At 43.3% G+C, this 24,503-nt stretch overlaps 1 protein-coding gene across 1 annotated transcript in view; it reads left to right on the top strand.

Moving 5' to 3' along the window:
- The first annotated feature begins 1,479 nt into the window (after nucleotides 1-1,479).
- LOC117367897 (platelet endothelial cell adhesion molecule-like) overlaps nucleotides 1,480-24,503 on the top strand; it is a 130,229-nt gene continuing 107,205 nt past the window's right edge. The window contains exons 1-3 of the mRNA XM_033960975.1: nucleotides 1,480-1,501; nucleotides 3,165-3,227; nucleotides 12,108-12,164. Coding sequence (XP_033816866.1) covers nucleotides 1,480-1,501; nucleotides 3,165-3,227; nucleotides 12,108-12,164 — 142 coding nt within the window. The remainder of the gene's footprint in view (nucleotides 1,502-3,164; nucleotides 3,228-12,107; nucleotides 12,165-24,503) is intronic.

The raw sequence follows: 24,503 nt of genomic DNA, 5'->3' as shown, positions 1-24,503 counted from the left end.
CCTTAGGTGTGCTTGAGGCATAGGTAAATGGGGCTTCTATTTTCTGATGTTTAGTAAGCAAAGCACATGAAAATATATATATGTAGTATACTAAAGCTTCTATTTTTATGTACTAAAGAGGACTCCAGGTTGATATAAATGTCAAAATATGTTTAATAATGCACTAATCAATCAAAGCACATGAAAAATATATATATATACTATAAGCTTCTATTTTTGAGCTAAAGTGGACTCCTATTTAATAATAATAGAAAAAAATGTTTAACAATGGATTAGTGAATCAAAGCACATGAATATATATATTGTATATTGCATACGAAACCTAATTTCCAAAAGGTTAAAAACATAAAAGGAAATACACTAATCACACAATAGCTATCCTTCAGAGCAAATGGACATGTCTGGTTCCTACCATGATAGCTTAGGAGATCCTACCAATCTCAAGGTAAAAAAAAGTGCTGATGAAAATGGCAAAGTCCACCATCCATACTCTCTTATGAGAGCAAATACGAAGCTGCAAAGGTACTGGAGATGGGTGGATTTGAACCCATGACCTTCAGAAGATGGACAAATGCCTTTAAACACTTAGCCACAGGTGCTTTCACCTAGGTAAAGGCTCCTAAGGGTTTTTTCCTTTTTTGTGACAGTCTACCTTGTAGGTGCATGTTGATGATGTCACAATGATGTCAAAATTATGCATCAGACATGTTAACTTGCTCTGAACTACAAGCCATTTTCTGTGAGTAGTGTACTTCTTTTAATGTTCTTAACCTGTTGGAAATTAGGTTTAGTATGCAATCTATATATTTTTTTTCATATGCTTTGCTTCAGTAATGCATTAATTAATATCTTTTGCTATTAGTAGTAAAGAAGAGTCCTCTTTAGGCTAAAAAATAGAAAGTGAAGTATGCAATATATATATATATATATATATTTCATGTGCTTTGTTTAACTGATACATTATTAAACATATTTTGAACTTAATATCAACCTGGAGTCCTCTAAAACCACAAAATAAAAGTCCCATTCACCTTTAAACAGACGCCTAACAGATGCCTATGTCCCGTCCACCTAACTCGCATCTAGCTGGCACCCAACTCACACTCAAAAGTAGACCTGGTTTTGCAATGCCTACATTTTAGGCGTTAGGTAGACACGTTCAAACGCTGAGCAGCTTACGATTCTGAAAATGGATGCCTACATCAAAGCCACTCTCATGCCATGCCTTTGCTAAGCCTATTGTTTAGGCGCTGCTTTTTCCGATGGGTGTCCATGAAATTGTGGACATCTATTTGTAGAATCGCATCCAGCATTTGGACATTTACATTCCAATTAATGCTTGTTAAAGTCATTAATTGGGCTTATCATCCACTTTATTTGGACGCCTAAGTCGATGGCTGTCCAGATTGTAGACAGCTAAAGTTAGACGTCCTTTACAGAATCTACCCCTTAGTGTGTACTAATGTCTATGTATTAACCATGGAATCTGTTACCAAAGGAAGTAAGCAATGGAAATAGGTAAAAACCGGATCTTAGGCTTTCTATCTTAAAAGTCATCAGAGCTGCTGGATCCTCCAGATCACAGCCTCATCAGCTTTTAAAATGTAAAGCATTGGATCTGGAGTACAAGGCTTCCTTTTCTTTACCTCCAAATTCTATATTTTAGCTTTAAAACGTTGGCCAGAATTTCAATTCTATTATCTGAATGCTAAATAAAGATATGAAATTCAGCATATTACTTTGCTTCCTCTATCCCCCTTCTACTTCCTCCTCCTCCTCTCTTCCCCTTCTCCCTACGTTATATTGACAACTGTTCCCTCTTTATAACTATCAACTTCTGTTTCCACTACTGTGGTCTAGAACCGAAGAGGTTCATTATCCACTTTGTACTGTTCTGCTACTATATACCGTCTAGAACTGAAAAGATATGACGGAATATAAATAAAGCTTTATTATTAAGTTGCATTGTGCCTGCATGTTGTTTGTTGACTACAGATTTGATCAAATACCTCAACATTTGTAGATGTCAAGTGGCATTTTAAACAGGATGTATAAATGGGGACTGACAAGTGAAGTTCCACTGGTGTCTGTTCTAAGATACATGGAGAAGTGGATGTTTTATGGCCAGCTACTAGTGGTGTAGCCTTTGGTGGACACAGGTGGGCATAGGCCCACCTAGCAGTGGTGCATCTTTGATCTGGCTGGCAGGAATCCCTTCCCTCCCCTGTAGGTGTTCCAGCTTCTCATCTCCATCCCAAACACCTCCCCCCCCCCACACACACACACACATATTTTTGAAAGTGTTAGGGAAAATGCTTGAGTACCTGTATGCAAACCACTTCCAATGTGGTTATGTAACTACAAAAAGGTGGTATACAAGTCCCTTTCTCTTATCCTTTTTATTTCTTTATTAGCATCAACTCACACCTGTTGCTCATGCAGACCAAGAGCCGCCTTCTGCTGCAACTTCCTGTTTCTGTGTGGGTGGTAGAGAATGACACGGGGAAAATCCGAATAACCGCGGTAAACCATCCCATGTCATTCTGTAGTGTCTGTCTCAACCTCAGTCCTTCTATACCAGCATTCTTCAATGCAAGGCTTGAGGGTCAGTGGCTGGGCCCATTCATAATCTGATTCTTCCCTCTCTCCTTGAAGAACGGCACAGGGGTGGTTTCCTGTGGTTAACCGCAGGGACAGGGACAAATTCTGTCATCCTTGTTATTCTGTGCTGCCAGCAAAGAAATTAAGGATTTCAAAAAGTACAGAGGAAGAGAGTTGAGAAATTCCTGGAGGTAAGGGAGGGAGAGATGCCTGGTTGGAGGGGGCATGGTTTTTGTGTCCATCCACTTTGGGCTCAGGCCCACCAAAATTAGGTGTCTGGTTATGCCCCTGCTTTTCTATAAAATGATATGCATTATAAACTTTTAAAACTGGTTTATGGAAACCTAAACCATTGATAGTGCTTCATAAATGAGCCCCATATTGTAATAAAATGGTGTAGCATAGAACCTCAATTAAAGCTGTTTATTCAATTAGATTTAGCATGTATTTTCTTTTTGTGTAATCTGAGATGATTTGGGTGGGGTCTTACATTTTTTTTTTTTTTTTTTTCATAGGTCCTTGGGAGATTCCTAGCCTTTAGGGACTTGTCCTATTCTGCTCAGTGGATAATCCTGTCCTACCGGCTGACAAAACAGAAAAGAAATTCAAAAAATTCAGGGCATGGGGTGAGTATGCAGAAAGGAGGAGTAGAAGAACTGTGGGTAATGAATAGAAAAAGAGTTAGTGAGGGCAGGACTGTACCAAGCTACAGTTGTACACAGTATGACTCACCCACTGGCATCCTACCTGCTTTATCACTGCAAATGAGAGGAGATAGTGAGCTGGGACAATTTTTGCACCGTACCATATGTGCGCCCTGTGTGGTTACATTGCTCGCACAGCCCTTGGTACAGCACTGGTGAGCCAATGCTCAGAACCTAAGATTGGCACTAGATCCGATTAGCATTGGACTATTGCCAGCGCTAATCTGTCAGAATATTTAGAGCAGGGTTGTCCAACCTGCAGCCTCGTGAAGTATTTTGTGCGGCCCTGGTCAAGGGCAATGCAGTGTTTTCCTCTGCTGCCTCCGGGTGTTTACCTTCTTGCCAGCTCCCTCCTCTGTGTTGCTGCAGCGTTTGCGCAGCCCCAGAAAAAAAATTTTCAGCCAATGTGACCCAGGGAAACCAAAAGGTTGGACACCCCTGATTTAGAGGGCTCTAGCATTGGAAACAACATATGTGTCAAGGATTAGTGCAAATAAAGGTCCTTTTACTAGGAGCTCCTTTTACTAAAGTGCGTTAGGACTTTAACGTGTATAATTGCACGCGCTAAATTGTACACGCTAGACCTTAGCGCTGGACCTTAACGCCAGCATTGAGCTGGCGTTATTCTAGAAGCGTACCGCGCGGTGTAGCGCGTGGTAATTTTGTGCTTGTGCTAAAAACGCTAGCGCACCTTAGTAAAAGGACCCCATAGTATTTAAATGTAGCCAAATGGATGTTAATGACATCATTTCCTCTTCCTGCCCAATGCTCAGAGAATAGCGCAGAAAATCAAGCCACCTTTACTGCTGAAAACCTAACGCCAGCTAGGAGCTGGTGTTGAGGTGTTTGAACAGAGGATTTCCCACGATTTTTTTCTTTAAAATCTGCCCGTTTTTATTTAATTTGGAAACAGAAGGACACCCATGCAAGCCCTCAGCACTGATAGTGGGAGACGAATGTGTGTGAGTCAGAGCAAACCTGAACACGAAAGAACACATTGGCAACTGTTTTCTGCACTTAAATATAAACTTTTTCAGGCAAAAGAAATTTAAAAAGCTTAGATTTAGAGGCACAGAAGAATGGTATCAATGTGTGCTTTGCATCCAGGTTTGCCTGGTGTATGTGTATAAGAGCTCTGCTTACTGTGAAACTCATGTGCACATGTATCAGGCATGTTCCTCCCCTTGCTTTCAGTCAAACAGTATAAGAACATAAGAATTGCCGCTGCTGGGTCAGACCAGTGGTCCATCGTGCCCAACAGTCAGCTAACGCGGCAGCCCCCAGGTCAAAGAGCAGTGCTCTAAATGAGTCCAGCCTCACCTGCGTACGTTCCAGTTTAGTAGGAACTTGTACAACTTTGTCTTGAATCTCTGGAGGGTGTTTTTCCCTATAACAGACTCCGGAAGAGCGTTCCAGTTTTCTACCACATCATAGGCAGAGGAATGCTGATTGGTTGGGAGGGGGGTGCCCAGGAGCTCCGTCCTAGCCCCAGCGGAATCCTGTGGTACGACCAGTCACCAGCTCCCGACTCCAGCTACCTCCTCCTAGCAGTGGCGTACCTAGCATATGTGACACCTGGGGCCTATCATATTTTGGCACCCCCCCATCTGTACGAAAAACATAATTTTTAGTAACAAGCCATACGTCACACATGAGTACCTAGGAAAAGGCAGCATCTTACATATGCAGTGAGCAGTACAACATCAGTACACCCATTGTAAAACTAAACAAGCCAGACTAGTACAGATCAATCCTACACCGTCAATCCTAACAGAAAACCATGTCTTTCGAACACAACAAAACACCTTCGCCTAGTATGGAATATGTAATCACAAACTAACCCCTCCCCCTTTTACAAAACTGTAGTGTATATTTTAGCCATGGTGATAACAGCTCTGACGCTCATAGAATTCTGAGCATCTACCACCATGTCTGGCACTAAAAAATGCTCCACAGTTTTGTAAAAGGGGGGATAAAATAGAAATACATAGACAAAGGTTAAATTGAACCAGCAAGAAGCTGGACTCTGCATATAATGCAACACCACAGAAACAGTGACACATGTCTCCTAAAGCAATAAATAAATAGAAAACTTTTGTTCTACCTTTGTCTTCTCTGGTTTCTGCTTTCCTCGTCTTCTTGTTACTCTCTTCCTTCCATCCACTGTCTGCCATCTCTCTGCCCCTATATGGCATCTTCTCTCCTTCTATGCCCCTTCCAGAAACTGTATGCCTCCCCCTTCCATCTCCTTTCACCCCCATTGGTCTGACATCTCTCTCCTCTCCTTCCCTCTCCCACACCTCTCTTCTGCAATCCCTTTCTTCCCTCATTTTCCTTTTCAATTTATTTTCTGCATCCATCTAGATTACGTTCTTACTACCCTCTCATCAATTTCCTTTTCTACTGTCTACCTACAGCTCGCCACCTCTTTCCCTCACCCCCTCCAGTATTTCTCTAACTCAATCCTTTTCCCCCCATCATGTGCCCTCCTTTTATTTATCCCCTCCTTCCATCATGTGCCCTCTTTCTCTACCCCTTCCATCTAATACTTTCTCCTCTCTCTATCCACTTCCATCATCTACTCCCCTCTTTCTTTCCTCCCATTTCCTTCCTGCATTTGCTCCCTTATCTCTCCCATCTGCACTTCCATCCAGCATAGGCTCCCCCTCTACCCGCCACACTACCATCCAATGTCTGCCCTTTCTCTCTCCATCCACCCCTCTTCAATCAGCATCTGCCCCCTTTCTTTCCCTCCAATCCAATTCCATCCAGTATCCATCTCCCTTATGTCTCTCTCCCCTTTCTCTGTACATCAATTCCATCAACACCACCCTTCCATACCACCCTGCCCCCTTTCTCTCCCTGCACCACTCTTTCATTCCAGCAGTCCTGCTCCTTTCTCGCGATGACTATAGCTGCCGGCTGCCCATCCACCCCACTCTGACGTACTAGCTCTGGAGCAGAGTCAGCAGCCACGTGCTGGAAGGTCCCGCGATGACTCCAGGCTTTGCTCCGGAAGAAGTAAGTTACATCAGAGGGGGTTGACCCGGCAGACACAGGAAGTTGCAGCAAGGACCCGCGATGACTGCGTCTGCTGGGTCCACCCCCTCCAACGTAACTTACTTCTTCCAGAGCAAAGCCGGCAGACGAGTCATCGGGGGACCTTCCTGCACCTCAGCGCAGCTGCCAACTCTGTTCTAGAGCAGCGTTTTTCAACCTTTTTACACCCGTGGACCGGCAGAAATAAAAAAATAATTATTTTGTGGACCGGCAAACTACTAAGAGTGAAATTAAAAAATCACATTTCCGCCCTGTCTCCGCAAGCTCAGTCCCCGCAAACCATCTGATCCCATCCGCACAAGTCTCAGTTATGATTTTATATTGAACGTATTTTATTAAAGTATAAAAAGAAACAATATTCTGTACAATTGTCATTTTATATAAATATACAGAGCATGGACCAACAAAACCCCTGTCTCCCCTCCACATATATCTCCTCTACTATCAAGAAAACTGAACAAGCCAAATTATTATAGAATGCTAACAGAATACTGCACTCACACATGACAGGAATAGTGTTAGGGGAGTGCAACTAGGGCAACTGCCCCCTGGTCCGAGAGAGCCCTAAGCCAGCTAGAAGCTAAAGAACACTGCCTGGGCTTTGCAGTCCCCAGTTATGTCTCTAGCAGGATATATATTTCAAATCTGATATATTCTAATGACAAAATAGAAATAAAGTGATTTTTTTCTACCTTGAGGACCAGTCACTCACTTCCTTCCGGGTTGGCTCCCTGTCATGGTACAGTATTGCTTTAAAAAGTTTTCTGAACCTGAGATAGTGGTCACAAGATCGTAGTGTAAGTGGTAGTTCTAGCATTTTGCTAATTGATATTGGATGGATAAGGTCATTTGCTTGGTAGACTTTATATTGCTGCATGCTGGGAATTTTAAGTAGAAAAGATGTCTGGTGGAATATCTGTTGGAGGAACCCTGGAGTAGGATGGCCAACTTTATTAGGTAGTCAGGGGTCATTCCCTCTCAGGATCTTAAAGGCAGTGATGCCTAATTTAACCTTGATCCTTGCGGTTATGGTCAGCCAACGTAATTTCATGTAGTAGGGTTGTAGGTGTTCCAATTTCCACAGTCCAAATATGAGTCTTACTTCTGCATTTTGAACTAGTTGTAGACGCGCTAGCAATGTTTTAGAGCAAAGAACTAGTGTTACATTACAATCGTCTAGTCGAGATAGGATTAGGGATTGCACTAAAATTCAGAAAGGCTCTGTTTCAAATTATTGTCAAGGCTACTAAACAATGTGACAAAGCGGTGGCCCCCAGAAGAATGCTGGGCTGCATGGAGAGGGGAATCACCAGTAGGAAAAGGGTGGTGTTGATGCTCCTGTGCAAGTTTTTGGTGAGGCCCCACCTGGAATATTGTGCTCAGTTTTGGCGGCTGTATCTTGCTAAGGATGTGAGAAGGCTTGAAGCAGTTCAGAGGAAGGCAACAAAAATGATATCAGAATTGTGACGATAGACATCTGAGAAGAGGCTTGAATACCCTAGAAGAAAGAAGGGATAGAGGCGATATGATACAGGCGTTAAATACTTAAAGGGTATAAATCTACAAACAAATCTGTTCCAGAGATGGAGAAACGGTAACACTAGAGGACATAAGATGAGATTGCGGGGTGGTAGACTCAGGAGGAATGTCGGGAGATACTTTTTCATGGAGAGGGTGGTGGATGACTGGAATGCCTTCCACGGAGAGGTGGTAGAGGCAACAACAGTGACGGAGTTCAAAAATATATGGGATAGACATATGGGATCCCTGAATAAAAAGAGGATAGTATTGACACCACACTCTATATATCAAGAGCTATAACTTAATTTATGATGAGCAGGAGTGGTGCAGTGAAGCCAATGCCAAATGGATTTCTATGGTCTGGGTCCAGAATGTAGTAAGATGGATTGGAATAGGCTGGAGATCGCTTGGACAGCAGCTCCAGCGGTAGGCCAGTGTGGCCGATGCCGGGCAGACTTCTACGGCCTATGTCCCGTGTGCGGCAGTATGGATCAGGAGCAAGAAAGCACATTTGTACCATATTCCTATAGTCTGAGTACAGGTCTTTCTTATCTTAGGAAAGAGGGGGGAAACATCTTATAGTGAAACTTAGCAAGTCAAATTAATAATTATGTTTAGCATTGCCTCAAAAATGAATGTGACTGTTGAGCAGATTGGATGGACCACACAGGTCTTTTATCTGTGGTCATTTACTACAGGGTCCGATTTAGCACGCGCTAAATGCTAAGATGCCCATAGGAATATACCGTATGTTTTGCTCCATAAAACACACCTGACCATAAGACGCACCCTAGATTTATAGGAGGAAAACAAGAAAAAAAACATTCTGAACCAAATTCTCCCTGCCAGGCTTTGCACCCAACCCCACACTCCTTGTCAGGCTGTGCACCCTGTCCCCCCCTCCCTGCCAGGCTCTGTACCCTGTCCCCCCTCTGGTGGTCTAGTGGAGGCCTGGTGGTCTGGTGGTAGGCCTGGACAGGGCACAGAGCTAGATTCACTAAGCCCACCGATCAAGTCCTGACCAATTAGCGACCCCTTTGCGACACGATTTTCCTCCGACCTGATTCACTAACCTCTGTCTCGATCATCCTCTGATCCAATCCGATCTGCGCATGCAAATGAGGGGGAACGGCATGCAAATATAGGCAGGCAGCGATTCACTAAAAAAACATGAAGCACACCGACTGGGCTGGCCGATCCCCAAACAAGCGACTGCTGGGGACCAGTCACTCACGTCTTTCCGACTGCATCTCCTGCTCTCTCCCACCGACTTTCCACCTCTCTGTCTTCCCTGATCGCCACCCTGCTTCTGCCCCGACTCTCCTGCTCTCTCCCCCAACGTTCCAGCTGTCTGCCTCAATCACCGCCCTGCTTCTGCCCTGACTCTCCTTGCCTTCCCTGCAGTGCAAGCCCATGGTTTTAACCCGCAGGTCTGTGCATGCGTCGGGATCACTGGAGAGCGATCTGAGCAGTCGGTTGGGGGCATGATTCCAAACGCCCTCTTTTGCATGAAGGCGCTTCATGAATCAGCCCCCCGGCCATGGATTGGATCGGATTGCTCACGGATCGGATTCAATCAATAGCCTGAATACCACATTTGATCCAAGTGGTAGATAATTCTGATATGATGTCTCTTAGAACAATGGAAGTCTTAATAGTTTATGGATTTTCAGAATATTTTGCAAACTTGCCTACTAAAACCCAACTTTTCAACCGAAAAGATCTTCCAAAATGCAAAAATATATACAAGATCACAGTGAAAACCACTTCTACCATTGGGACATTGGTACTCACCCCGCAGTTGTCCTCCGGGCTCCTCAGCATTAGGGCCGCTGCTGTCTCCCCATCAAGCTCGACATCACTACCTGTGAAGTCCTTTGACTCGTCGAAGAAAGAAGCAGAGGACAACCCAGCCGAGGAGGAACTGGAGAGCTTACGAAGGAAGAATGTGGGCAGAGGTGGCCACAGCCGCTGTCCAAACATGGAGACTCCTCGCTCCCTTCCTCCAGCCCAGCGGCTAGAAGATTGGGCACCACCACCACCTCCTCCTCTTCCTGACTCAGGCTGGGCTCCTGAGTGACGAACAGGCATGGACCGGGGCCAGTGAAGCTCAGGGGCGGGCCACCTTCGGCCTCCATCTCTGGGTCCTCCGAGTCATGGCCCTGCTCTGGGCCAGTGCCGCTCCTCCAATCTCCCATGGTTTCCTCCTGCAAACACAGATGGCGGACACAGAGCACGGGGGCAGCGGCCACAACGGCGCTGTCCCATATGGCTCATTGCAGCAGCAGCACGGGCAGCTCTGGGGCGCCACTTGAAGCGCCATGGATCCTCATTCACCGTCACTGCTTTAGATGTGCAGCAGACTTTAGTTGCGAAGCTGCCTCTGCCATCCCCAAACCCAGCGAGTAGGAATCAGGAAGCGCTGGCGCCGTACCATGTAGGCAAGTCAGCCGTACAAACCCCGAAGCAGGGTCCTTGGTTGTTTTGTAAAGGGAGTGTGGGAGAAACGCCCTGAGAGAAGGAAGCGTGTCATATGCTAGGGAGAACACTGGCGCTGGACCGCTGAAGGAATTAAAGTAAGGGGGAGGGGATTCGCTCCATAAGACGCACCCTTATTTCCACCCACTTTTGGGGGGGGAAAAGTGCGTCTTATGGAGCAAAAAAATACGGTAATGGATGTTTTAGCATTTAGCGCATGCCAAATTGTACCTTAATAAAAGGATCTCTATGTTAGAAGAAAATCAGGACAGAATCACTGCAGACAGAGGTATGCTCAGCTGCCAGCTGTTCAATTAGAACTGGTCAGTGATGCCATCCCTTGATGATACATTGCAACAAATGTAAAGCAGGTCATCTACATTTATAATAAAATTATAATGCAGACTGTGGCCTAGATGTCAGGATCTTGCCAGCATTTTACCAACAAATCTACGGAGAAAAGAACAGTGGCACATGACAGATTTTATAACAAGAAAGGTTATTCTAACATGCACCCATTGTATTGTTTCATAGATTTTGCTTTCATTTTCATTTACAGGGTAAAAACAGTAAAAAAAAGGAAGTCAGGAAGGGAAAGTTCATACATTCTAATGCGTGAGCCTTCCATTGCTGCCTTCCACCTCCCCCACTAAAAAAATGGCTCTCCTCCTAGGTTTCACATTTTGAATGCTATTTAGGGCCAACGGGAATTTTTTTTTTTTTTTTATGTTCTTGCAGCCAGTTTAGCAACTCATAAATTATGTACAAATCGGCTTCTGATAATGATTTTGCGCTGTCTCAGTACTGAATGGGAAACTGATCCTTGCAAGACTCAGAGAATGAAAGATAGCCATCGCTTCTCAAAAATGGCATGTTTCTCTTCATTTCTACATACTGTATATGTATTGATTTATTTTTAAAAAATGTCTTACTCGCTTAAACCTAGGAGGTTTATGAAATACAATGATAAATATGACATGGTAACTACACAGTCAGACAGTACATTTTCAAAGTTCTCTTACAACATCATTCAGTTAGCGAAGGCCTCCGTAAACAAGGTTGTTTTGAGTATCTTCTTGTATTTTTGCATATCCATAAGTAATCTCAGAGATCCCTCCAGATTATTCCACAGAGATAACCCCCTGCTGGGAGGGGGGCTGGAGGGAAGAGAGAGAGGTGCTAGTCCAGGAGAGAGAAGGGAAGGGAAAAGAGATGCTGAACCAAGGGGATGAAGGAAGAGGGGGAGAAATATTGAACATAATGGAAAGAGGGATGAAAGAGACACATTGGTGTAAGGGAGTAAGAGAGGGGAAAAGATAGACACAGGGAGATATACTAAAAGAGGAGAGATGGTAGGTATGGATGGGAGTATAGAAAGAGGGATACAAAAAGGAATGCTGCATGGAGGTGATATATGGACACTGAGGGAATATGGCTAGAAATGGGGGAGAATATGAAGGCAGAAGGGAGATGTTGGACTTAAGGGGGCATAGGGATATAGAGGAGTAATAGGAACATTAAATGGTGATGATGATGAAGGCACATGGGAAATACTAGCAAGGAAAGTATAGGAGACACCAATGTAATGTCTTATGGAAACTTATATAATTGACTGTCACACCCCTGCAGACATGGTTGACCTAAACAGGTTAATGAAATCATTAGTTTGGGGAGAGGTTGTACTTGTGAACTTTCTTGGCAAACGCTCTGCCATTTCATAACCTATATCTCCATATCTTCTAGAGTTTCCCTGTGTCATAAGTCGGTTGGTCTGTGGTGGTGCCACCCTATGCCTGCCAGGTAAATTCCATTTATTTTGTCTCATCCTTTTACTTGTCATGTTCCAAATACGCCTTTAGATTCTACCTGCACTATAACAATTTGTTCTTCAGCCTGGACATGATAAGGTAAATAATAAGGGGTAATTTTTTTATAACAGGGCATATGATTGAGATCTATAAAATACTGAGTGGAGTGGAAAGAGTAGATGTGAATTGCTTGTTCACTCTTTCAAAAAGTACTAGGATAAGGGGATAAGCGATGAAGCTACTAAGTAGTAGATTTAAAACAAACTGGAGAACATATTTCTTCACACAACATGTAATTAAATTCTGGAATTCATTGCCAGAGAATGTGGTGGAATCAGTTAGCTTAGCGGGGTTAAAAAAAAAAAAAAAAGGCTTGGATAATTTCCTAAAATAATAATAATAATAATAATTTTATTCTTATATACCGCCAAAGCCGTAGTAGTTCGAGGTGGTTTACGACAAAGAAAGGCTGGACAATCATCGAATAGGTACAATCAGCAAATATAGATATAGGTAAGCAGGATACAGGTACAATATATATAGGAGAGCAGGATACAAAGGAAGGCATAAGAGATCTTGGGAAACAAGAAGTTGGGCATAAGAGGTCTTAAGATACAAATCGGTTAAATAGGTTTGTTTTTAATAATTTTCTGAAATTTAGGTAGGATGAGGAGCGCGAGATAATATTGCCCAGCCAATAATTTAGTTGACCTGCTTCGAAGGCAAGTGTTCTGTTCAGGTATCTTTTGTAACGGCAGGCCTTTAGAGTTGGATGGTTAAACAGATGGACTCTGCGTGTGGGTCTGGATGAACAATCTAGGATAAAATGGGGAACCAAGTATATGGGGGCCAAGCCAAGAATGGATTTGAAGCAGAGACAGGCAAACTTGAACTGCACTCGTGCTTCCAAGGGCAGCCAGTGGAGTTTTTAGTAGTAGAGAAGTCCTTAGGCCATCATTGAGATGGCTTGGGGAAATCCTCTGTTTATTCCTAGGATAAGCAGCATCAAATCTGTTTTTCTGCTTGGGATCTCGCTAGGTATTTGGGATCTGGGTTGGCCACTGTTGAAAACAGAATCCTGGGCTTGATGGACCTTCGGTCTGTCCCAATATGCAATTCTTATGTTCTTAAGTTACATCGGCTTAGAAAACATGTCTATTTTATGCTTACTTTACAGTATAAAGAGCATCAAAATGAGACAGAAAACTAGTCCTCCTTTGAGTATCCATAAGAATCTCATAGGACTTATCCAGCAGTCCCTTTCACAAAGCCACACTGCCGAGCAGCTCTTTTCCTATGTGTGGCTCAGCATTTAGCTTGTGCGGCTTTGTAAAAAGAGGTAGGGGGTACCGTATTTTCACGCATATAACGCGCGCGTTATACGCGTTTTTACCTACCGCGCATACCCCTCGCGCGTTATACGCGTGAGCGCGGTATACAAAAATTTTTTTACATAGTTCCCACCCCGCCCGACGCCCGATTCACCCCCCCCAGCAGGACCGCTCGCACCCCCACCCCGAACGACCGCTCGCACGCGCTCCCACCCGCATCCACGATCGGAGCAAGAGGGAGCCCAAGCCCTCTTGCCCGGCCGACTCCCCAACTCCCCGACAATATCGGGCCAGGAGGGAGCCCAAACCCTCCTGGCCACGGCGACCCCCTACCCCCACACCGCACTACATTACGGGCTGGAGGGATCCCAGGCCCTCCTGCCCTCGACGCAAACCCCCCTCCCTCCAACGACCGCCCCCCCCAAGAACCTCCGACCGCCCCCCCAGCCGACCCGCGACCCCCCTGGCCGACCCCCACGACCCCCCCACCCCCCTTCCCTGTACCTTTGGTAGTTGGCCGGACAGACGGGAGCCAAACCCGCCTGTCCGGCAGGCAGCCAACGACGGAATGAGGCCGGATTGGCCCATCCGTCCCAAAGCTCCGCCTACTGGTGGGGCCTAAGGCGCGTGGGCCAATCAGAATAGGCCCTGGAGCCTTAGGTCCCACCTGGGGGCGCGGCCTGAGGCAGTGCACGGAAAGTCAGGGAGGGTGAACGGAGAGTCAGGACAGCGCACGGAGAGGCGGGGCAGTGCACGGAAAGTCAGGGAGGGTGAACGGATAGTCGGGACAGCGCACGGAGAGTCGGGGAGGGCGAAAGGAGAGTCGGGGTGGCCAGAGGAGAGTCGGGGCGGGCGAAAGGACAGTCGGGCTGCATGCACGGTATACCCGTGAGCGCGGTATACAAAAGTTTTTGTACATAAAATCGTGGTTTCTGCGCGCTATACCCGTGTGCGCGTTTTACACGGGTGCGCGTTATCTGCGTGAAAATACGGTAATTCAAAATATCTGAAAAAATTACACCATCAGCAGAGAATTTTAAAAAATGAGATTAATGTAGAAAGATGCTGTCCCAAAATCTCTCAGATTTCATTCATCAAGACCCATTCCCAATTTTTTTTTTTTTTTTTTTAGTTCATTAGTTTTTATTGAATATTATAAGAAATTTACAGAAAGCAGTTCAAACACACAAAATCTGAATAAGATACAGTGGTGTAGAAAAAGTCCATATCTACAATCATTTACATACAACCAGATTAATAAAAAGAATCCAGGGTATGTGTAACTGCTAATAGAAGATATATGAAAGGCAGAAAAGCAGGGAGAGTGAAATAAGAGAGAGGGAGAAAAAGAAAAAGAGAGAGATAGATAGATAGAGAGGCAGAAGTGTCTACTGGTTAGAATGAACAAATGAATCTAAGAATGACCAAGGTGATTTATTTCGCACCATGTTTGTGGAGAGTCGAGAAATCATGTTTTTCTCATATGCATAAGATTCAAATTTGTGATACATGCTCAGAGAGTTCCACCAAAAGGTGTAGTCAAGTAGCGAGGATGATTTCCAATTTTTCAGAATATGCATAAGAGCTGTTACAAACATGGCATCAATGAGTTTAGGTGGGCAGTTTGTTTGTGCGAAACAAGGGTGTTGAGAACGAAGAATTACAATGTCCATGGAAATCTCTTCTGAACATTTAGTAATAGATTTTATAGTGTCCCAAATACGAATCCAGAAGGAGTGAACTATAGTGCAATGAAAAAGCATGTGATCAAGAGTTCCAGACTCTTTCAAACAATTCCAGCAGGTGGAGTCTTGTTTTAGCTTCGCTTTCCACATGCGAAATGGGGTCCATATTGCATTCCACATAACGAAGAACATTGATTGCAAGACTCTGGAAGATAGAAGAGGACCCATTCCCAATTAATAACATTCAAGATATTATTCAATATTCTTAGAAATATCAGAGAGACTTATCTGATTTGTTTTGGATTCCACCCTTTCTATGACAAACCAAATTAATAACATATTTTTAAAAATGGTTTTTTTAGTTTACGGATGCTAAGGAGGGTTCATTGTTTTTTTCATCAACATCACTTTGCTATATTGGTCCAGGCTATAATATTGGCTTATCTGGACTATGCCAATTCCCTTTATATTGGTTTAAGTAAATGTAACTTGAAGAGATTACAGTATATTCAGAATATGACGGCCAAAATGATTTTTGGTAAAAACAAATACGATCATGTTACTCCATTTTTGAGGGCATTGCATTGGCTTCCAATATATTGGAGGGTTCAGTTTAAGTGTGCGAATGTTGTTTTTAAGAGTTTATATGGGATTTTTTCCCCCACTATGTCCTCTTTCTTTTAATTCTTATCGTCTTTGGTGTACTAGGAATATACATAAATTTAAATTAATATTCCCTTCTATTAGAGGGATTCAAACTTTAGGTAGGCTCTCACACTCTTTCGTATTTACTATGGTGAAAATTTGGAATGATCTTCCTTCAGATATTAGAACTCTTTCTTCGTTGACTTGCTTTAGAAAAACCTTGAAAACATATCTGTTTAAGAAATATCTAACTGATAACTGAAAGAACTTTCTAGCTGATGTTGATATTTACTGATTTTTCCTCTCCTATTATTGTTCATTAATGTTTCTTAAGATTAAGTTTTGTTAACTAGTTCGAGTCCCTCAGGGGAATGACCCGGTATATAAGACTAAAGATTAGATTAGATTATTGAAGATCCCCCCCCCAAATCTGCTGGATCTTTACCAAAATTCCTCAAAAGTTCAGTTCCGACAATCACATTTCGGTACCAACCTTATACCATGTTTCCCCCAAAATAAGACAGTGTCTTATATTAATTTTGGGTCCAAAAAATGCATTAGAGCTTATTTTCGGGGGATGTCTTACTTTCTTCATGTACAACAATCGTCTCTCCCTCTCCTCCACCCCATTTCTTCCTCTTTTCTTTCTCCCCATCCCCCATACACAGCATCTTTCCTCCCCTCTCACCCATCCCCTTGTGCAAAATCTTTCTATCCCTCCCTCCCATCCGCCAAACCTCCCACCGTGAAACTGCCATACCTCCGCTCCGAGGCCTCCTAAAGCAGCAGGGGTGGGGGGTTGCTGAATCGATGAGTCCATTTTTTTCAGCAAATCAGGCAGCACTAGTGTCAGGGATGGAGTCACGGACATTTGGGAGGGGGGGATGAGGCTTCAGGGGTTGATCTTAACTAGGACTTATTTTGGGGGTAGGGCTTATATTAGGATCATCTTTATTTTCAGGATAGGTCTTATTTTCGGGGAAACAGGGTATTAGGGAAAATGTCAAAATTAGCATTAAAAAACACTCTGTATTCCATCACATGTAAGTACAGCTGGTACTCTCTTTGGGTCACTTTTATCAAACCAGGGTAGAGGTTCTTACAGTGGGTCGGCGAGGTAAATGCTCCAACGCTCATTCATTTCCTTGCCGGCCCACGGTAAGAAAAAACCTCTATCGCAACTTGATAAAAGGGGACCTTTATTAACTGATGGACAAATCCCATGAGATTCTTTTAAATGAGGCACTTGTAGCTTGTGTTGTATAAAGGCAACATATTTTAGGGAACACACCAACTAACTAATAAGTCTAGATTTTCACCACTATTTAACAAACCCAGTACAAGGAGGAAGAGACTTCAGTGGCACTATATGAAATACTATAAGGAAATCAAGTTTCAATGCACCAAATAAAACACAATTTAAACAGAAACAGACCAGGGGAAATGACAATATTTAAAGACATTGAAGAACGGGAACAAAAGGAAAGAAGGGTTAGAACTACAATCGATAGAGAGAAAGAGAACACATAAGGGAAAGAATGACGAAGGGATGGGGAAGTGAAGGTAAAACCTTTCTTGAATCTAAGACGTCCTTAAAAGGACCGTTTAAGTTGCAAAAGCATCAAGGAAGAGAAATGTCTTTAACTTTACCTTAAAATTGGCAAGAGTTGTTTATTTGCGTAACAATTTGGGATTCTGTTCCAAAGAGAGGGGGCGCTAACGGAGAAAATTGTAGTCCTCATTGTGCTGATATGTTTCAATGAGGGGATGATAAGAAGGTTGTGAGCTGTAGATCTTAAGGTCCTAGTTTGGTTATATGGGACAAGTAAGTTATTAATAAATTCTGGCTGGTTATTTACTCTGGTTTTAAAAGTTAGTAGAAGAATCTTATAGGTGATCCTCTGTTCTATTGGTAACCAATGAGCTTTATGTAGAAGAGGAGTAACATGGTCATATTTTTTTGCATTAAATATAATTTTTACTGCTGTATTTTGTACTATTTGGAGTCTTCTTATTTCCTGTTTTGTTATGCCTTTGAGGAGGGCGTTGCAGTAATCTATGCTTTAAATAACAAGGGAGAGGATTAAAATGTTCAGGGACATGAGCTCTAACAATTTTGCTAAAGCTTTAATCCTCCTAAATTAACTTAAACAGTATATTTTTCATACAGTTCTTCACTGTCAGTTTAATTTCCATCCTATAAGTTCACATAGAATTTTTCTTTTTTCAACTATCTTTATTTTCTCTTCTTTATTAATTTCCAGGTACTTTAGTTAGATTGTGAGTCTTCGGGACAGTAAGGGAATTTTTTAAGTACCTTCTTACTTCTCATTTATAATCTTAATGTATATTTTCTTCAAACCGCTTAGAACCTAACGGATGTAGCGGTATATAAGAAATAAATTACATTACATTACATATAATATTCCACATGCAATTTTTTCATGCTTTTTAAAAATGTCTCTCGTAAGTCATGTTTAAAATCTCTTGCATTGTACACCAAGCACTTAAATATCAACTCACCTCAGCAGATAATCCACCTGTTCTCCAACTCCATCTTCACCTCAACCAGGATCAACAATACCTACCAACTGATCATCCCCTCATCCAAGGGAGTGAACCATAAGAGAACATTCAACATCCTTTTCATGTACGTCGCAGCTAGAACCTGAAACGCTCTTCCAATGAACAGGAGAACAGAACTACCACACCTTCTAAAAAGACTGAAAACACACCTATTTGATAAAATCCTTTCAGCTCAATGACTCCACCCCCTCTCAACGACAATAGATCATGGCTGTCTGGAATGGGGCGGGCCTGGAGGCGGGGCCATGGGTCTGGACATTCTGTTTGGAAAATCTGGTAACCCTAGTCTCAGGCCCATAATCCACTCTAATCACTAACCCTTGTAGTGGAACATGTGAGCCTTCCGAGCCCCATCCTAATCCTACTGTACCCACATATAGATGTCGCCTGCAGGCAGAAGGGCTACTGGTGTGGTGTATAGTTGGGTACAGTGGGTTTTGGAGAGCTCATCATACAATACAATCACACTGACTTCCTCTAAATCAGGGGTGTCCAACCTGCGGCCCCGTGAAGTATTTTCTGCGGCCCTGGTCGAGGGCGATGCAGTGTTTTCCTCTGCTGCCCCCGGGTGTTTACAGTCTTGCCGGCTCCCTCCTCTGTCTTGCATCAGCATTTGCGTGTTTGTGCGGCCCCAGAAATTTTTTTTTTTCGGCCGATGCGGCCCAGGGAAGCCAAAAGGTTGGACACCCCTGCTCTAAATCAAAGAGTGCAATATAAAGCAATGTCTACGGTACATCAGGTTTTGTACAGATTTAGCCCCCCTGTATGTTTTCAAACTCTATGGGAGATCTCTCAACCAGGAAAGGTGTTGAGGTCAGAGGGAGGAATGAAGCTCACAGCAACCAGGGAACTAGGAGTGCATTATGTTGCGACGGAGGCTAAAATGTTTTCGATTGCTGGTGTGAAATTGTGCAACGCTTTACCTGGGAACCGGAGACTCTGTATTGATCGTGTAAATGTGAAAAGATTATTAAAAACACAGCTTTTTGTTGACGCCTAGGTGTAATATGTTGGAGGCAGACAATAAAATGTTACAGTTAGTAACTTTGCAAAATGCTACAAGTGGATAGATACTGTCTGTGTAGATATCTGTTTTATTATATGTATGGTTTGGGGTTAAAAAACAAAAAACGCTTAGATTTAGGCGGTATATACATTTTTTAAATAAATAGATAAAGATATAAGGGCGCTATGGTGAGATGTGTGCCTAGGACTTTTTATGTGAGGTTCACTGCAGTGCCCCCTAGGGTTTCCCCACTGCTCTGCTGGGATGTCTGTGTGGCCAGTCTACTAAAAATGCTGACATAACATAGAAAGAAACCAACCAAGAGGCAGATGGACCACAAGGTTCAAAGAGTGGCAACTTAATGACCAAACCAGCTGTGCCCACACGCTAAAGAGCGTGAATAATTTAAAGATATAATAGAATTTAGTGTTGGGGGTACCCTCAGTGTGACAGAGCAGCGAGGGGAGAAATTCTCCAGCACTTTACAACACGAGACAGAGACCAACAAGTCCCTGCCCCCACACCATCATAGGGTACCTCCTTGTGTGCAATAAATCAAAATTTAAAGTGAAAAAAATAAATCACCAGACCAGTGAACACAGATGAGGTCAATGAAGGAGCCACTCTGAGAACCTCCCCCCAAACAACTCCCAAAATCAAAAAGCCGACTTAACTGAAGATGTTCTTAAACAGTTGTCACGGAAGCGGCTGCCCACAATGAGGGACCGCTAAATACCAGGTCTTAAATTATTCACGCTCTTTAGCGTGTGGGCACAGCTGGTTTGGTCATTAAGTTGCCACTCTTTGAACCGTGTGATCCATCTGCCTCTTGGTTGGTTTCTTTCTAAGGTTCTCGGGCAAACCTTTGGAATATCTATATTCTGACATAGCATAGAAACATGATGGCAGATAAAGGCCAAATGGCCCATCCGCAGCATCCACGATCTCCTCCTCTCCCTATTGGCTAAGGCTCTTAACATTTGCATCTCCTCTTCCTATAGGCTAAGGCTCCTTACACCTGCATTGTGAGGTCATAGAGCTTTATGGTTATAGAAACATGATGGCAGATAAAGGCCAAATGGCCCATCCGCAGCATCCACGATCTCCTCCTCTCCCTATTGGCTAAGGCTCTTAACATTTGCATCTCCTCTTCCTATAGGCTAAGGCTCCTTACACCTGCATTGTGAGGTCATAGAGCTTTATGGTTATAGAAACATGATGGCAGATAAAGGTCAAATGGCCCATCCGCAGCATCCACAATCTCCTCCTCTCCCTATTGGCTAAGGCTCTTTACCCTGCATTGTGATGTCATAGAACTTTATGGTTATAGAAACATTGTATTACTCAATCTACAATAGTGTTGTGGAGAATTGTATATCATACACAGCAACAAAAGTGCTCCACTCTTTTAACTAAGAGTAATGTCTTAAACAGAAGAAAAAGCCTCAGGTCTATTTTAGGCTGAGCAAACGTGCTCAAACCTCCTCCACCCACATCATTGGCTCCAAGAAACATCCGTACAGACTTTGCTCTTGCCGCTAGGCTAATAAGTTTCAGCGTGGGGCAAAAATCGCTAATGTAGCAATGCTCTTATAAGTATTGAAGTCTAAACGTGGCGTCACTTTAAAGCTAACGTTTCACGGATCACTACCGCAGAAGAAATTGCATAAGCAAAAGGCATAATAGTGTGAAGAAGAGGGGTGTCAGGAAGCCCTGAAGAAGCGGTAGTGATCCGTGAAACGTTGGCTTTAAAGCGACGCCACGTTTAGTCTCCACCACCTGAATACCATAAAATCCGTTTCTAGACCGCATCACCTTTAAGTTTTACATCAGAAGACCCCACCACCTTTAGGAGGTTTATGACAAAAGACGTATGAAGAGAGACTGGAAGCCCTGAATATGTGTACCCTAGGAAAAGGATGACAGGAGAGATATGATTCAGACATTCAAATACTTGAAAGGTATTAACGTAGAAGAAAATATTTTCCAGAGAAAGGAAAATGGTAAAACCAGAGGACATAATTTGAGGTTCAGGGGTGGGAGACTCAAGAGCAATGTAAGGAAATTATTCTTTACGGAGAGGGTGGTGGATGCCTGGAATGCGCTCCAGAGAAAGGTGGTGGAGAGTAAAACGGTGACAGAGTTAAAAATAAAAATAAAAAAGCGTGAGATGAACACAGAGGATCTAGAATCGGAAAATAATGGTGAATAATGAAGAACTGGGGTCGGTGCTGGGCAGACTTGCATGGTCTGTGTCTGTATATGGCCGTTTGGTTGAGGATGGGCTGGGGAGGGCTTTGACGGCTGGGATGATGGGCTGGAGTGGGCTTTGACAGAGACTTCAGTAATTGGAACCTAAGAACATCGAGTCATTGAGGTTTTTTTTTGGATGAATAAAGGATTCTCTAAGAAAGATTAAGTTAGAAACATAGAAACTGACGGCAGAAAAGGGCCACGGCCCATCTAGTCTGCCCACACCAATGGCCCACCCCCTAACTCCTTCCGCGAAGAGATCCCACGTGCCAATTAAATTTTTTCTTAAAATCTGGCACGCTGCTGGCCTCAATGACCTGTAGTGGAAGACTATTCCAGCGATCAACCACCCTTTCGGTGAAGAAATATTTTCTGGTGTCACCATGAAATTTCCCACCCCTGAGTTTCAACGGAGTGGGAAATTTCATGGTGACACCAGAAAATGTTTCTTCACCGAAAGGGTGGCTGATCGCTGGAATAGTCTTCCACTACAGGTAATTGAGGCCAGTTTTATTGGACAGCTCCACTTCTTACTTCACATCTCTTTGGGGCACACCAGAGACACTGTCCTAGATGAATTTTGCCTACATTATGTATCTTCCCCCCCCCCTTTTTTTTTCTTTCAAATTGATGTATTTATTACCTTAGCATGTCCCTCCTCCCATCCTGTTTCCAATATGTCAGTCCGTCTGCTCCCTCCATTCTATTTAATTAAGCCATTACTTTTTATTTGTTATTACGCTTCGTGTAACTTTTATTTTTTTTATTTTGATTGAACTTTTTACATATTGAATCCAATGTAAACCGTGTAGGTACCAATTTGATAAACGGTATGTCAAAGAATAAAGAAACTCGGGGAACTTGAAAATGGTCCAAAAAGACAGAACGCAAACACATCCGTTTTCGAAAAAGCAAGACAGACGTTCTGCGGTTTTGAAAACAGACATGTTGGGTACCTACTTTTTGTGTGCGTTCTGCAGAAGTTTCAAGTTTTATTCAACTTTTGGGTGTATGGCAATATCATAATTCAAAGCGATTTACAATTATAAACAGGGTCTCAGTTACTAGCTACAGCAAACACACAAACATTACATGGGGGAAGTGGGGAGAACTACAAAAAGCATAGTAAAGTAAACAAGAAAGGTAAGTACAATGGGGGGTGTAATAAAAAAAAAATTAAAAAGGAAAATTAAACGCGGGTTTAGCCATATTGAAAAGGGCCCTCCACATTACTATGAACTTAGAGATTTATAAATTAAGCTCATAAATCAAGTAAAATGAAGGAAAGGCCACATGTATAAGTCTACCTTTTAAGCTCCTAAGAATTTTCAGCTGACAACTTAGATTCCTAATAGAGAATGACATGGTGACAAAATTCATCACCGTTCCCGTCCCCGCGGATAACCACGGGAAATAATCCCATGTCATTTTCTAGTGTCTATTTCAACCTTGGTCCTTCTACACAAGCATTCTTCAAAGCAAAGCTTGCGGGTCAGTGGTTGTGGCCATTCATACTCTGATTTTTCCCTCTCTCCTTAAAGAATGACTAGAAGATGGTTTCCCGCGGTTATCCGCAGGGACGGGGACGGTGATGAATTTTGTCACCGTGTCATTCTCTAATTCCTAAGTTCTGCTGAAAATAGGGCATACATTTAGGAGGTCTGTGGAGAATATTGGCTTTCACTAGGAATCAATCCGGCCCAGATTCCTGCTCAGAGCCTCTCATGGCAGCAATAAGTTGCACGCAGTCTCGCAAAATCCCAATCGCTCTGACCTTGACGCCTGGCCTCCTCGATAAGAAAAACCAGACATTCTTGAGCTTCTTCGCTGTAGTCAGTCCACCAAACCGCAGACCTGCGTCAGTTGAGAGTATCATAACTCTGTCAGCTCTGATTTCATGGTTTTCTGTGCGTGGAGAGTCATATATCACCATTAAGGAGCAATTCCGTAAGTGGGCACCTTTTGAGACACCCTGATACTGTGTGATCAGAGCCAAATTCCATTATTTAAATTCCAAATTCAAGGCCCAGTTATGTTCAAATGATTTTTATTATTTCTACCAGAACATACAAATAGAAATTGCATACATATCCAAAGAATAACAGTGCAAGCTCACCCCCTTCCCTCTCATCCCTCCCTTCCCTCCCCATCCCGAAAGTCCAATGCCACTACCAAGACTGAGAATGTGAGATAGTCCTAACGATTCAACAGTCTACTGTGAGCATACGGTGTGAGGTCCTGCCAGAAGCATTCCCAGGTCTGACAGAATTTGCGGCCCGGTCCACGATCTAAATCTCCCACTAGTCTCCGCTCCAGCATCGCATGAACAATCATCAACGCTCTCCATTGAGCGTAGGAAGGTGGATCTCGGGACAGCCAGTTAGTAAGAATTGCTTTCTTCCCCATCAATAGCACTCTAGTGACAAAAGCTGACATTCCTTTGGGTTTGGGCGCAGCTATATTATAATGTCCAAATAAGGCTCTCGGTTGTGTGAGCCAACGCCTCCGCCTCCGCCAAAGCTGCGTAATATAGTGCCCTAAATGTCGCCAGAACTGTTGAATTTTGGGGCAATTCCAAAGCATATGCCCCAATGAAGCGTGAGCTTAAACATAGAAACATAGAAATAGACGGCAGATAAGGGCCCACGGCCCATCTAGTCTGCCCACCTTAATGTCCCTCCCCTACCTTTGCCCTGTGAATAGATCCCATGTGCCGATCCCATTTGGCCTTAAAATCAGGCACGCTGCTGGCCTCAATCACCTGTAGTGGAAGACTATTCCAGCGATCAACCACTCTTTCAGTGAAAAAGAATTTCCTGGTGTCA

Source organism: Geotrypetes seraphini, chromosome 10 (assembly GCF_902459505.1).
Source record: "Geotrypetes seraphini chromosome 10, aGeoSer1.1, whole genome shotgun sequence".
In the NCBI taxonomy this organism is placed as follows: Eukaryota; Metazoa; Chordata; class Amphibia; order Gymnophiona; family Dermophiidae; genus Geotrypetes; species Geotrypetes seraphini.
This window is presented reverse-complemented; position numbering and strand designations above follow the sequence as displayed.